The following is a 16,584-nucleotide window of genomic DNA, read 5'->3' on the forward strand; positions in this document are numbered from 1 at the left end:
AAATGATTGTGTCTGTTTCAATCTGCAGACTACCTTAAGGAAGAGTTGGATACCTACGTGAAGTCCCTGCAGATAGTAAAAGTGGTGCGACAGCCGGAGCGGAAGGGCTTAATCACTGCCAGGTTGCTGGGTGCCAGCGTTGCCACGGGAGAGGTGCTGACCTTCCTGGACGCCCATTGTAAGTTTACTTGCATCTTTCACACTCTGTTTTGCTCAGATTATGAACAGAGCGCTCAGCATTATCCTATTACATGAATGCAATGCAGTTCAGGCTTGGGAATTTCCATAACTTTTGTATTTTACACATTTGAAAGTGCCATTGTACTTGAAATTGTCAAGGCTTGTTCGGTCCCATTTGTTCTTTTACGAGTGGACAGTTGAAAATATCCCTACCTCTAGCATAGGCAAATGCAATCACAGTAAAAACAAATTACATATCACAAACAGAATATAATTCAGATGCACATACAACCTTTGAGTTCAGAAATGGCTTACTATGACTTTTACAGCAGGAAAGCCTCTCCATACAAGCTTAAAGAGAACCTGTACTGAGTAAAAAATATTTAAAATAAACACATGAGGTAACTTCAAATGAACATTACATAGTTACCTTGCCATCAGTTCCTCTCAGAAGCTCACCATTTTCTTCTGACACTGATCCCTTCCAGTTCTGACAAGATTTTGTCAGATCTGAAATATATCAGTTGCTGTCAGTAAAATATCAGTTGCTGTCAGTTATAGCTGAGAGGAAAACTGATGTACCAGGTAATGTCCATGTTTCTCTATGGCTCAAGTGGGCGATGTTACAGTTTAACTGTGTGCTGAACAGAAAGCTGTTATGGGTAATGGCCATTTTCAAAATGGAGGACAGAAAATTCCCTTGATCACAGTGAACAAACAGGACGCGGGACAGGAGAAAGACACTGAGGAGTAGACAACATGGAAGGTACGTATGACCTGTGTATGTTTATTTTGACTTTTAATGTTCAGTTCAGGTTTTCTTTAAAGCACTGAGTAATAAAACAGAACTACTGTGAACTTGCCAGATAAAATTGTTCCTCAAACCACACCTTGGAATTTGGGAGTTTTGAAGACTTTTTTTTATTTTTGAGCTTTGGTGTGCAAAAATGAAAGGTGTACTTGTCTATGTAAATGCAGATATGCGGACATCAAACGAACGGTACATAAAGGTTTTACCCGAATCAACGTTTGATGTCAGCATATCTTCTCCACAGCCAACACCAAATCCATACTTCACTTGCTTTACTATGTCATTGCACTTATCCTTCAAGTGAAGGACGCTTTGCTGCAGCCTGGTATCTTTCTACATACAGTTGCAAGAAAATATGCAAACCCTTTGGAACTATATGGATTTCTGCACAAATTGGTCATAAAATGTGATCTGATCTTCATCTAAAGCCGCATCTACACGCGTAGATGCGGCCACGATGTTCCTTATCAATCGAGCCGCTGATGCGGCTCGATTGATAAGATCCGACAGGATGGATCTTGCTTCCGCCGATTCCTTGCTCGCTCACCGCGAGGGGACAATGTCAGGGAATCGAGCGCAAGATAAGCGGCACCAGCGGGGACGAGCGGGGAATCGAATGCGGAGCGGGGACGCGGAAGAGGCGATCCAGCGGCTAATCGAGCCGCCGGATTGCAGCCTCATCTACCCGTGTAGATTAGCCGCCGGATAGCCTCTTTCGCGTGCCCGGCGTCCCCGCTCGCCGCATTAGATTCCCCGCCGGCGCCGTTTATCTTCCGCTCGATTCCCTGACATTGTCCCCTCGCGGGGAGCGAGCAGGGAATCGGCGGAAGCAAGATCCGTCCTGTCGGATCTTATCAATCGAGCCGCATCAGCGGCTCGATTGATAAGGAACATCGCGGCCGCATCTAATAAACTAATACCACACAAATAAATGTTTCCGTTTTTTTTTTTTTTTTTTTATTGAACACACCATGTAAACATTCACAATTTCAGACTTGTCGCCCTCATTCCTGTCATCTCAAAGTTCCTGGAGTTACTTGCTCTTGCCCTCCTGAAGCAATCCATAAACTCCCTCCTAGGTCCTCGCCAATTCGCATACAGGGCCAACAGGTCCGTGGAGGATGCCATAAACATCAGTACCTTGTCCAGGGCTGAGGAGTCGGAGCTATTTTGGGTACCTGGAATCTGAGTTGGAGTTGGTGGTTACATAAACTGAGGAGTCTGAGTTGGAGTCGGAGGATTTTTTTTTTTAGAGATTTCACAGCCCTGACCTTGTCAAATCTGGCTCCTACATCAGGATCCTGTTCCTGAATTGTAGCTCCGCCTTCAACACCTGGTCATCCTACTCGATAACTATAGGCAGCTAGGAGTTGACCCCACTTTTTGCACATGGGTCAAGGACTTACCTCTCGAATAGAATGCAGCAAGTTGAGCTTTGCAACTGCTCCTCCCACAAGAAAATCACCAATACTGTCCCTGCTCCTATTCTCCCTGCACATTAACAACTGTACCTCATCCGGGGGACTCGGTTAAGGTCATTTAATTCGCAGACGATCATCGGCCTTAACGACAAACTGCGCGCACGCCTACCGTAGCGAGATTGGGAGAATCAGTAGATCAGGTTCTCAATGCCACAAAAACTGTGGAGCTCATTGTAGATTTCAGGAAGCACTCCTCCAAGCTCCCCCCCCCCCCCCTAGTCCTCATTGAAGAGACCAAAGTATGTAGGGTACCCGATGTTGAGTTCCTCGGCACGACCATAACTAGGAACCTGGTGGAAGCAGAACACCTCCAAAATACAGAAAGCCCAGCAGAGGCTATTCTTCCTGCGTCAACTGAAGACATTTGGTATGTCACACGAGCTGCTGACCAGCTCTGGCCTCTAACCCCTCGCCAGGGCCTTGAACTCTCGCCACTCTTGTCAGTACTGCCCCACACCCCAGTTGGTAGCTCTCTCAATGGACGATCCCCAATGCATGCTGCTATGCCCATCCAAATGCACATCTATGCTTAGCAAGCACTGTCTACATTTGTAATAATGTTGTGCTATGCTCATTTCAATGTACATCTATGTTGTCAAGTACTGTCTTGTCTATGTAACCATATGCCATATGTACCACATGCCTATGCCATATGTACCACAACCACTTTCGTACTTGAATACTGCGAATAAGTCTGTTCTGATTTATTTGGGTGCATTTAGTACACAGATTGAAGTTTTAGCAAGCGAATTCAGTTTCACTTGCAGCCGATTTGGATTGTTAAAAAAAAAAAAAAAAAAAAAAAATCTCCTTTATCCTTTCCATTTATTAGTTTGATGCCAGCCTGTGACTTATGAGAGGACCTACTAGGTTAATTTACTGTTCAGTTTGCTGATAGCATTGTGTGCTTGATAGGGACACGTCAGCGGTTGTCATGTAATGAGACAGTGACAGTGCGTTAGTCAGGACAGCCCTCACTCTCTGGGTAAGAGTTAAGTGTAAATGCGTCATATTTCAGGAATGTCAGCCTCACCTGTTTTCTGTTTCCTCATAACTCCCTCACCGTGAGCATCAGCACTGACTGTAATCACTTCATCTGTGTTAATTATTAGGCATGTTACTCTGCATTATTTCAGCTAGAGTTAAACCCCAAATAATAACACAGAAACCCTGATCTCTAATCTCTGGAGATTATGTAGGTGTTGTAAACTGTAACATTATTTAAACTTCGTTTTTTATGGCTAAAGCAGCTCCGCCCTCTGTGTGTATGTCTCTGTATGCATGTATGGTGGGTGGGGGGAAAGCAGGAAATTTCGGCACCCCCGATCGGCAGAAATCTCATTGGTGCCTGTATAAATAGCGGCAATGGTGTGAAATTTAGGCACCTGAGGCGCACAATGTGTAGAAATTTTACTGATGTGAAATGTAAAAAGTAGAATATTGGTAAAAAACCAATATTCTACTATCGGCTATTCCCAGGTGCCCTAATTTCCCTGCGCCTCTATCTATTTCATGTACGTGGGTGAGGGTCCTAAACACAGTTCTGCTTTAGAATGAGTGGTCATGTGATCAAACCTGCAAGGAATCGAATGGGAAAATTAATGCGTGTATGGCTTGCTTTGGACTGCCTAATAGATTTTGACCCTTTGTTATTGATTTTGACACCTCCAAAGTTATTAAATGAGCCACCTGTATTTGAAAAAAAAATGGATGTAGAGGTTGCGACTGCACCGGGGCCTCTAAACCAGAGGGGCCCAATAGGGACCCTCCTTACTCCATCTAATTAGCTTTTCATTGGAGCTATGCTGGTAATGAACACCTCCAATATGTGCATTGAAAAGTAGTAATCCATAACTAAGTTACCTTTACCTTACTCTTATTACCTCTCTGACACTGAAACTGCCCTTGGTAGTTTTTGCAGCTTCATGTTAAGCGTGTTTGGGGCTCCATGTAAAACTCCCACTGGGGCCCCAAGCTCCTTTATTTATGCCACTGGGCATTTTTATCTTGATTTGTTTAACCACTTAAAGGACACCCGAGGCAAAAATAAACTAATGAAATAAACGCTTGTATTTGTCTTCCTTCTCCTAAAAATGACTTTTTTTCAGATATTCCACAGTTTTTTATTTTATCTTTAAATCTACTTTTTAAGTTTAACTGTTTTATTGTATTTGCTCAATGACACATTCATTGACGGATGCCAGAGCTAAAAATCTATGAACTATTGACCCTTTTTATCTCTTTCCTGCTCTCGGAAGCCATTTTCTGCTAGTAAAGTGTTTTATAGTTGGAATTTCCATCACTTCCTGTCTAGTCAGGACTGAGTCAGCCACTTACATACCTGATATTTAACTCTTTCAGGCAGAGAAAGAAAAAAATGGAACACAGCATAGTTATTTGTGTGCTAGGCACTGTACATACACATATATAACCAGTAACCACTAACCAGTGCGCTTTGAACATTGATGGTACTGTACATACACATGTCTGTCTCATCATGACATGTCACCTGGGGTATCCTTTAAGCCTATCTAGACGAACATTCTCGTCCAGATAGGCTGCGCGCACTCCCGTCGGCCGCACGCGCTCCCGCTGCCCTCCATTAGCTCAGCGATCAATGAATGGGATTATAGATCCCATTCATTGATCGAAGCACCCCGCAGAAAAACAGACAGCCTCTTATTAGAGGCTGCGGTTTTTCTGAGTTAAAAAAAAATACCTGTCGTCCTAATGCTTCCTGAAAGCGTGATCGTACGCTTCCAAGACTTTTTGACTGTGGCTATCTTGTGGCCAAATGGTAAAACTACACCCACATCCATTTTTCATTAAATAAATTTTTTTACATTAAAAATTAGCTGTTTACCTCCCACACCAAAAATTGCTCAAATAAATTTTTTAATAAATTACAATTAAAAAAAAAAGTTAACTAAGGGTCTGAACTTTTTAAATATGCATGTCAAAGGAGTATATTAATATAATTTCATTTAAATTCTGGGCTTGTAAATAGTGATAAACGCAAATTGAAAAAAATGCACCTTTATTTCCACCAAAAATATCGGCGCCAACATTGTGATAGGGACATATGGTAATTTAAATGGTGTAATAAGCGGGACAAATGGGCAAATAAAATACATGGGTTTTAATTACCATAGCATATATTCACTTCAAACTATAACGGCCTAAGACATAATGATTTTTTTTTCCATTTTTTTCTTAATATTCCTGTTAAAATGGATTTAGAATAAATTAACCCACAGAAAGCCTAATTGGTGGTGGAAATGAATGGGAGGTGAAAGTTGCTCAGATGCAAAAAAATAAACAACCCTGTGGGCTTAAGTGGTTTAAAGGATACACGAAGGGACATGAGATAGACTTGTGTATGTACAGTGCCTAGCATACTAACTATGCTGTGTCCCTCACTGATAAGAAATTCCCGTTTTTATCTCTTTCCTGCTCTCAGAAGCAATTTCTGCTAGGAAAGTGTTTTATAGTTAGAATTTCTTAAACAGTGAGGGTCACACTGTAGTCACTTCCTGTCCTGAGTCAGGAATGAGTCAGCCACTCACATACCTGATATTTAACTCTTTCTGGCAGAGAAAGAAAAAAAGGAACACAGCATAGTTATTTGTGTGCTAGGCACTGTACATACCCATGTCTATCTCATCATGTTACATGTCACCTCGGGTATCCTTTAAAGGCAGCTGCTTAGAGAAATGACCAAAATATGCCATGTGAGGAATATGCAGGCAGCCATTTGTTCCCTTTGAAATGGCTGTTGTGTTTTTTTTTGTTTTTTTTTTGGCTATAGTGGAAACCCTCAATTTAAAGAGACTCTGAAGTCTTGTTTTTTACCTGCTTTTTTCATATAATCCTGTTCTGTATGATTGTCCCAGTAGATTTGCCGCATTCCCGCAGCAGATGAATGATTTATTACTGTGAAATCGACCTGCAAAGTTCCACGACTTTTCAGGTCGCTGATTCTGCTGCCCTGGAGAGGCAGACCTTTGAGCTGTAGCTCTGTGTCTCCACAATCAATCTCCACAGATCTCTGCCTCCTCCCCGCCGCTCTCAGTGAAAGAAGACTGAGAGGGGCGGGGAGAGGCGCTGATCGGTGGAGATTGACTGCGGAGGAGGCAGAGCTACAGCCTAAAGCTCTGCCTCTTCCAGGAAGAAAAACCCTGCAAGCCTGGTAGCTTTGCAGGGCTGTTTCACAGTAATAAATAATTCATCTGCCATGGGGATGCAGAAAATCTACTGGGACAATCACGCAGAACAGGATTATATGACAAAAACAGCTAAAAAAAGAGACTTCAGCGTCTCTTTAAGCCTGTTATTTCAAAAACCTTTTCACTAATTTTATATTGAAGAGAACCCGAGGTGGGATTTAATTATGCTAGTGGGGCACAGAGGCTGGTTGTGCACACTAACACCAGCCTCTGTTTGCCCCATGGTGTGCCTCCAAGACCCCCCTGCGCGCCGCTATACCCCCCGCAGTGCTGACGACACGCAGCGTGTCGCCAGCACAATGTTTACCTCTGCCTGTCTGTTAGCGCCACTCCCCCGCCTCCTCCGTATCGGCGCTACCCGCCTGCGTCACTTCCCTCCAATCAGCGGGAGGGAAGGGACGCGGGCGGGTAGCGCCGATACGGAGGAGGCGGGGGAGCGGCGCTAACAGACAGGCAGAGGTAAACCTTGTGCTGGCGACATGCTGCGTGTCGCCAGCACTGCGGGGGGTATAGCAGCGCACAGGGGGGTCTTGGAGGCACACCATAGGGCAACAGAGGCTGGTGTTAGTGTGCACAACCACCCTCTGTGCCCCACTAGCATAATTAAATCCCACCTCGGGTTCTCTTTAAGGTTTGAAAGCAACTAGATGTTTAAGTTGTCAGATATAAACCTGTATCAATTCCTTGAGGGTAGGAACACACTAGTCAGAATTGCATATGCATTTTCCATAGCACATAGTGGAAAACGCATATGCGATTCTGCCTAGTGTGTTCCTACCCTGAAAGTTTATAGCATGGCGTATGTTTGTGTGTCAGTTACCATTATAGTTACCATTTCATTATTATGCAGGTGAATGTTTCCATGGCTGGCTGGAGCCCCTCTTGTCTAGAATCGCAGAAGATCATACAGCTGTTGTGAGTCCCGATATCACCACAATTGACTTAAACACATTTGAGTTTTCTAAGCCAGTGCAGTACGGCAAGCACCACAGCCGCGGCAACTTTGACTGGAGTCTGACATTTGGTTGGGAGTCTATCCCAGCCCATGAGAAGGAACGGAGGAAAGATGAAACCTATCCCATCAAGTAAGTTGTTTTATAGAGGTTAACTGGGCACCATATGAAGACCTAATTTCTGATAGATCTGCATGTGTTCGAATAATATCCACCCTACCCCCTCCCCTGCGAAAAGCAGACAGTATCTCTGCTCTCTTTAGTAAGGAGTGCAGCCTTTGTTTGTGTTCAACACAATCAAAGGATTTAGGTAGCTTCATGGTAGGGTCGGCCCTGGCAGAGCTCTGCAGAGTAAATACTGGAATGCCATCTCTCTGAAGTGTATCTGAATGCTGATGGCCCACAGTGGGATGTACTCACAAAATACCTGCAACATTTGCATGCAACAGGCAGACCACATACTTTTTACCCAAATTTTGTGTATACACCACACTGTAACTTACCAGTGTTTGGAATTTTTTTTATATGACAGGTAGGTATATGGTAGGTAGGTATACTTTGAGGGGGGGGGGGGGGGGTTAATACACTTCTGGACACTTCATGTAAGGGCCTATTTCGACTAGCACTTGTTCGAATCGCGTCCGGAAATCCACATCCGTTTTTTAATGCATCCGTTTTAACCACTTCCCGACCGCCGTATATACAATTGGCGGCCGGGAAGTGGACGCCGCAAGGACCGCCGTATTGACAATTGGCGGCGGTCCTTGTATGGGCATGGGCGGAGCGATCGCGTCATCCGTGACGCGATCCTCCGCCTGGCGCCGCTCACCCGCCGCAACATCCCGCCGGCTATACGGAAGCGCCGGCGGGATGTTAACCCGACTATCGCCGCATACAAAGTGTATAATACACTTTGTAATGTTTACAAAGTGTATTATACAGGCTGCCTCCTGCCCTGGTGGTCCCAATGTCCGAGGGACCACCAGGGCAGGCTGCAGCCACCCTAGTCTGCACCAAGCACACTGATTTCCCCCCCCCCCCCCCCCCTGCCCCAGATCGCCCACAGCACCCATCAGACCCCCCCTGCCCACCCCCCAGACCACTGTTTGCACCCAATCACCCCCCTAATCACCCATCAATCACTCCCTGTCACTATCTGTCAACGCTATTTTTTTTTTATTCCCCCCCCCTGCCCCCCGCTCCCTCCTGATCACCCCCCCACCCCTCAGATTCCCCCCAGACCCCCCCCCCCCCCATGTACTGTATGCATCTATCCCCCCTGATCACCTGTCAATCACCTGTCCATCACCTGTCAATCACCCGTCAATCACCCATCAATCACCCCCTGTCACTGCCACCCATCAATCAGCCCCTAACCTGCCCCTTGCGGGCAATCTGATCACCCCCCCACACCAATAGATCGCCCGCAGATCCGACATCAGATCACCTCCCAAATCCATTGTTTACATCTATTCTCTCCTCTAAACACCCACTAATTACCCATCAATCACCCATCAATCACCCCCTATCACCACCTGTCACTTTTACCTATCAGATCAGACCCTAATCTGCCCCTTGCGGGCACCCAATCACCCGCCCACACGCTCAGATTGCCCTCTGACCCCCCCTTATCAATTCACCAGTGCATTAATTACATCTGTTCTTCCCTGTAATAACCCACTGATCACCTGCCAATCACCTATCACCCATCAATCACCCCCTGTCACCCCCTGTCACTGCCACCCATCAATCAGCCCCTAACCTGCCCCTTGCGGGCAATCTGATCACCCACCCACACGACTAGATCGCCCGCAAACCCGCCGTCAGATTACCTCCCAAATGTATTGTTTACATCTGTTATCTTCTCTAAACACCCACTAATTACCCAGCAATCACCCATCAATCACCCCCTATCACCACCTGTCACTTTTACCTATCAGATCAGACCCTAATCTGCCCCTTGCGGGCACCCAATCACCCGCCCACACGCTCAGATTGCCCTCAGACCCCCCCTTATAAATTCGCCAGTGCATTAATTACATCTGTCCTTCCCTGTAATAACCCACTGATCACCTGTCAATCACCTGCCAATCACCCATCAATCACCCCCTGTCACTGCCACCCAACAATCAGCCCCTAACCTGCCCCTTGCGGGCAATCTGATCACCCACCCACACGACTAGATCGCCCGCAGATCCGACATCAGATCACCACCCAAGCGCAGTGTTTCCATCTATTCTCTCCTCTAAACACCCACTAATTACCCATCAATCACCCATCAATCACCACCTATCACCACCTGTCACTGTTACCCATCAGATCAGACCCTAATCTGCCCCTTGCGGGCACCCAATCGCCCGCCTACACGCTCAGATTGCCCTCAGACCCCCCCTTATCAATTCGCCAGTGAAATATTTACATCTGTTCTCCCCTGTAATAACCCACTGATTACCTGTCAATCACCTATCAATCACCCATCAATCACCCCCTGTCACTGCCACCCATCAATCACCCCCTGTCACTGCCGCCCATCAATCACCCGCTGTCACTGCCACCCATCAATCAGCCCCTAACCTGCCCCTTGCGGGCAATCTGATCACCCACCCACACCAATAGATCGCCCGCAGATCCGACGTCCGATCACCTCCCAAGCGCAGTGTTTCCATCTGTTCTCTACCCTAAACACCCACTAATTACCCATCAATCACCCCCTGTCACTGCTACCTATCAGATTAGACCCCTATCTGCCCCTAGGGCACTCAATCCGCCCACACCCTCAGAATGCCCTCAGACCCCAGCCCTGATCACCTCGCCAGTGCATTGCTTGCATCTATTCCCCCCTCTAATCACACCTTAAGACACCCATCAATCACCTCCTGTCACCCCCTAGCACACCTACCCATCAGATCAGGCCCCAATTTGCCCCGTGTGGGCTCCTGATCACTCGGCCAAACCCTCAGACCCCCTTCCGATCACCTCCCAAGTGCATTGCTTGCATCTATTCCCCCCTCTAACCACCCCCTGAGACACCCATCAATCACCTCCTGTCACCCCCCTAGCACTCCTATCCATCAGATCAGGCCCAATACAACCTGTCATCTAAAAGGCCACCCTGCTTATGAATGGTTCCACAAAATTCGCCCCCTCATAGACCACCTGTCATCAAAATTTGCAGATGCTTATACCCCTGAACAGTCATTTTGAGACATTTGGTTTCCAGACTACTCACGGTTTTGGGCCTGTAAAATGCCAGGGCGGTATAGGAACCCCACAAGTGACCCCATTTTAGAAAAAAAGACACCCCAAGGTATTCTGTTAGGTGTATGACGAGTTCATAGAAGATTTTATTTTTTGTCAAAAGTTAGCGGAAATTGATTTTTATTGGTTTTTTTTCACAAAGTGTCATTTTTCACTAACTTGTGACAAAAAATAAAATCTTCTATGAACTCGCCATACACCTAACGGAATACCTTGGGGTGTCTTCTTTCTAAAATGGGGTCACTTGTGGGGTTCCTATACTGCCCTTGCATTTTAGGGGCCCTAAACCGCGAGGAGTAGTCTAGAAAACAAATGCCTCAAAATGACCTGTGAATAGGACGTTGGGCCCCTTAGCGCACCTAGGCTGCAAAAAAGTGTCACACATGTGGTACCGCCGTACTCAGGAAAAGTAGTATAATGTGTTTTGGGGTGTATTTTTACACATACCCATGCTGGGTGGGAGAAATTTCTATGTAAATGGACAATTGTGTGTAAAAAAAAATCAAACAATTGTCATTTACAGAGATATTTCTCCCACTTAGCATGGGTATGTGTAAAAATACACCCCAAAACGCATTATACTACTTCTCCTGAGTACGGCGGTACCACATGTGTGGCACTTTTTTTTACACCCTAAGTACGCTAAGGGGCCCAAAGTCCAATGAGTACCTTTAGGATTTCGCAGGTCATTTTGCGACATTTGGTTTCAAGACTACTCCTCACGGTTTAGGGCCCCTAAAATGCCAGGGCAGTATAGGAACCCCACAAATGACCCCATTCTAGAAAGAAGACACCCAAAGGTATTCCGTACGGAGTATGGTGAGTTCATAGAAGATTTTATTTTTTGTCACAAGTTAGCGGAAAATGACACTTTGTGAAAAAAAACAATTAAAATCAATTTCCGCTAACTTGTGACAAAAAAATAAAAACTTCTATGAACTCACCATACTCCTAACGGAATACCTTGGGGTGTCTTCTTTCTAAAATGGGGTCATTAGTGGGGTTCCTATACTGCCCTGGCATTTTAGGGGCCCTAAACCGTGAGGAGTAGTCTTGAAACAAAAATGACCTGTGAAATCCTAAAGGTACTCATTGGACTTTGGGCCCCATAGTGCAGTTAGGGTGAAAAAAAGTGCCACACATGTGGTATTGCCGTACTCAGGAGAAGTAGTATAATGTGTTTTGGGGTGTATTTTTACACATACCCATGCTGGGTGGGAGAAATACTTCTGTAAATGACAATCTTTTGATTTTTTTACACACAATTGTCCATTTACAGAGGTATTTCTCCCCCCCAGCATGGGTATGTGTAAAAATACACCCCAAAACACATTATACTACTCCTCCTGAGTACGGCGGTACCACATGTGTGGCACTTTTTTGCACCCTAACTGCGCTAAAGGGCCCAAAGTCCAATGAGTACCTTTAGGATTTCACAGGTCATTTTGCGACATTTGGTTTCAAGACTACTCACGGTTTAGGGCCCCTAAAATGCCAGGGCAGTATAGGAACCCCACAAATGACCCCATTTTAGAAAGAAGACACCCCAAGGTATTCCGTTAGTAGTATGGCGAGTTCATAGAAGATTTTATTTTTTGTCACAAGTTAGCGGAAATTGATTTTAATTGTGTTTTTTCACAAAGTGTCATTTTCCGCTAACTTGTGACAAAAAATAAAATCTTCTATGAACTCACCATACTCCTAACGGAATACCTTGGGGTGTCTTCTTTCTAAAATGGGGTCATTTGTGGGGTTCCTATACTGCCCTGGCATTTTAGGGGCCCTAAACCGTGAGGAGTAGTCTTGAAACGAAATTTCTCAAAATGACCTGTGAAATCCTAAAGGTACTCATTGGACTTTGGGCCCTTTAGCGCAGTTAGGGTGCAAAAAAGTGCCACACGTGGTATCGCCGTACTCAGGAGAAGTAGTATAATGCGTTTTGTGGTGTATTTTTACACATACCCATGCTGAGTGGGAGAAAGATCTCTGTAAATGGACAATTGTGTGTAAAAAAAAATTAACAAATTGTCATTTACAGAGATATTTCTCCCACCCAGCATGGGTATGTGTAAAAATACACCCCAAAACACATTATACTACTTCTCCTGAGTACGGCAATACCACATGTGTGGCACTTTTTTGCAGCCTAACTGCGCTAAGGGGTCCAAAGTCCAATGAGCACCTTTAGGCTTTACAGGGGTGCTTACAATTTAGCACCCCCCAAAATGTCAGGACAGTAAACACACCCCACAAATGACCCCATTTTGGAAAGTAGACCCTTCAAGGTATTCAGAGAGGGGCATGGTGAGTCCGTGGCAGATTTCATTTTTTTTTGTCGCAAGTTAGAAGAAATGGAAACTTTTTTTTTTTTTTCTCACTAAGTGTCATTTTCCGCTTACTTGTGACAAAAAATAATATCTTCTATGAACTCACTATGCCTCTCAGTGAATACTTTGGGATGTTGCGAGCAATAAACCGTGAAAGCTGCAGTGGTCTGAATGGAAAAAAAGTGCCTGGTCCTTAAGGGGTAGAAAGCCCTAGGTCCTCAAGTGGTTAAATACCCATACACATTTTCATGCGAAAATTTGCGTTGCGATTTGAAAAGTGCCTAGCAACATTACATGTTATGTGTATTGCCCAGCAACTCATTAGCATAATTGCCTTGGAAATTACGCTGTGCTTGTTGGGTAATCTACATTCTGAACGCAGATTTCTGCATTTGTAATGTGGATTATATGCGGCCCCATTGACTTACATTAGCCACGATTCACTTCCAGATCGCACCCGCATGTGAAAAAATGCAGCATACCATCCAGATTTTTCTGCACCGCAGCACGTCCAAAAATTCGCATTGAATGGAAAAGGTTTCAGTTGCAAAGGTGTTTCATTTTGGATGCGGAAATTCGCATTCAGAATCCGTGTGTAGTGAAAATAGGCCCTAACTGTCTCTAGGCTCAAATCTCTTCATTTGAGAAATGAATGAAAAGCCAAACGCTGGAAGGTATTTCAGGTAGGATTTCCTCTTGGATTACAGAACCAAATAAAAATATGCCGTCACTCACTCAAAGCTGCTGTTTTTCCTCATAACAAAATTAATTTGGGGTTTGTTATCCAGTAATGCAGAAATCACAAACGGAAATTAGCCATCCATTTTTATGTACTCAATCTATGAAGTGCATCAGAGGACAAACACAGATGCCCTTCATTTTATTACCCGGTACAAAGTGCAGTGCCGTTTATTGACCTGTTAACAGAAGTAATTGCTGTTGTGCTAAGCTAGAGAAAGAAGATTTTATTCTTTTTATACGTAACTGTACTGAGCAGTGACAGAGTCTCTGCGGACACTTAACCATGGCCAAAGAAGTGAAATTTGGATTATTTAGAGGGGGATCTGGGACTTGGCAATTACTGTATTTACTCAGTGGCTCTGTACACGAATATTTCTTGTATAATAGAGTATTGCGTAAATGAGCTCAAACCTGTTGTGGTTGCAGGTACAGATGGCTTCAGGTTTTTAAGTAACGGACAGGATGTAGGTTTAGATTGGTTGTTGGTTTACAAAGACAGACTCCTTATATAACGGGGGGGGGGGGGGGGGGGGTGCAATTAACTTATCAGTATCGCTTTGGAATGGGGAGGAAAGCAGTGCCTGAGGAAATCCAGGCAAACATGGAGAGAACATATAAACTCAGGTAGGTTCCTGGGTCAGGTTTTAACCTGGATCAGCACTGCAAAGTAGGAGTGCCATTCACCATGCCGCTGTGGTGCCCTGATGGAAGACTTTCATTTAAAAGTTGCCGTTCCTTCGTTAACAGGCCACAAATGTAGCAATGTTCAACAGCGGGCATATGTAGGATTGCAGTGCCATCAAAATGACTGCTGTGCATCTGGAGCTTATGTTTCTCCCAGTATCTATGTCTTAAAGGACGCTAAAGTGAGAGGGATAATGGAGGCTGTCATATTTATTTCCTTTTAAATAATACCAGTTGCCTGGCAGCCCTGCTGTTCTATTTGGCTGCTGTAGTAACTGAATGACACCAGAAACAAGCATGCAGCTGATATTGTCAGATCTGACGATAATGTAAATCACCGGATATGATGCATGCTTGTTCAGGGTCTATGGCTTATAGCATTAGAGGCAGAGGATCTGCAGGACTACCAGGCAACTGGTATTGCTTAAAAGGAAATAAATATGGCAGCCTCCATATTCCTCTTGCTTTAGTTGTCCTTTAATGGACAACTGAAGCAAGATGGATATGGAGGCTGCCATATTTCCTTTTAAGTAATACCAGGTGCCTGGCAGTCCTGCGGATCCTCTGCCTTAGCGGTGCCAACAAAAGTATCGGCTGTAGTTCGGCCAGGTTTATGCACCTGGTGATGGATTGCTGAGCGGTGGTAGCTGGTCGGGGGGGAGCTGAACGCTGACTGAGTCCAGGCGTGGATCCAGCCTCCAGGCCCAGATACACAGACACAGTATGCCGCTCCTTCCAGCCTCCTCTGAATCATCCTTCCAGTTCTGGCTAAATCATCCTGCCATCCTAATCAGTCCAGGGGCTGTGTTTGATTTATTTATGTTTTGCTCTTCCTTGTGAAAATCTCTTAAAGAGGAACTGTAACGACAAAACGGCCCCTGGGGGGTACTCACCTCGGGTGGGGGAAGCCTCAGGATCCTAATGAGGCTTCCCACGCCGTCCTGCATCCCTCGGGGGTCTCGCTGTAGCCCTCCGTACAGCTGTGACGCAATATTTACCTTCCTGGCTCCTGCGCAGGCGCTCTGATGCCTCTCGGCGCCGAAGTAGGCGGAAATACCCGATCACCGTTGGGTCTGCTCTACTGCGCAGGCGCAAGTTTCCGGCGCCTGCGCAGTAGAGCGGACCCGACGGAGATCGGGTATTTCCGTCTATTTCCGTGCAGAAAGTCGCCACAGCGCCCCCGCTGGAGCCAGCAAAGGTAAATATTGAACTGACAGTCGGCACAGTCGCCGGCTGTTCGGAGGGCTGCGGCGAGACCCCCGTGGGACAGAGGACGGCGTGGGAAGCCTCATTAGGATCCGGAGGCTTCCCCCACCCGAGGTGAGTACCCCCCAGGGGAGATTTTTAATGTTACAGAGTCTCTTTAAATTCCACATATTGGGATGAAAGCTTCTCTCTCTCTCTCTCTCTCTCTCTCTCTCTCTCTCTCTCTCTCTCTCTCTCTCTCTCTCTCTCTCTCTCACCAACACTACATGCTGAAGCCAGCCTAGCATGTACCATTTATGCTCAATCCATTTATGCTCAAAAATACAATTCCGCGGAAAGCGGTGACCATCCCTACTAGAGAGAGAGAGAGAGAGAGATATGAATCTACCTGGCTATCTGGGGTTCTCTTTGGACAACTGTTGAACACAAAAGACAAGGCCATGCCTGGCTACAGATCTGTAAGCAGTGGATGCATGGTGTAATGGTGAAGGGCTCTGCCTCTGACACAGGAGACCAGAGTTCGAATCTTGTCTCTGTCTGTTCAGTAAGCCAGCGCCTATTCAGTAGGAGACCTTAGGCAAGTCTTCCTAACACTGCTATCTTGTCTAATTTTTCTCTTGAGAACTGTTGAACACAAAATACAAGGCCATGTCTGGCTACATATCTGTGCTACTGCCTATATAGAGTGTGCCCTAGTGGCTGCAGCTCTGGTGCTTT

General features: G+C 45.5%; 1 protein-coding gene and 1 long non-coding RNA gene across 2 annotated transcripts in view; one reads left to right on the forward strand and one right to left on the reverse strand.

Moving 5' to 3' along the window:
- Positions 1-16,584, forward strand: part of GALNT6 (polypeptide N-acetylgalactosaminyltransferase 6) — a 91,958-nt gene that overhangs the window by 50,115 nt on the left and 25,259 nt on the right. The window contains exons 4-5 of the mRNA XM_068267370.1: positions 29-178; positions 7,549-7,783. Of these exons, the coding sequence (XP_068123471.1) occupies positions 29-178; positions 7,549-7,783 (385 nt within the window). The remainder of the gene's footprint in view (positions 1-28; positions 179-7,548; positions 7,784-16,584) is intronic.
- The window catches only part of LOC137545776 (uncharacterized), a 64,410-nt gene continuing 49,805 nt past the window's right edge, over positions 1,980-16,584 (reverse strand). The window contains exon 5 of the long non-coding RNA XR_011026101.1: positions 1,980-2,176. This is a non-coding gene — a long non-coding RNA (uncharacterized lncRNA). The remainder of the gene's footprint in view (positions 2,177-16,584) is intronic.

Source organism: Hyperolius riggenbachi, chromosome 2, assembly GCF_040937935.1.
Source record: "Hyperolius riggenbachi isolate aHypRig1 chromosome 2, aHypRig1.pri, whole genome shotgun sequence".
NCBI lineage: Eukaryota > Metazoa > Chordata > Amphibia > Anura > Hyperoliidae > Hyperolius > Hyperolius riggenbachi.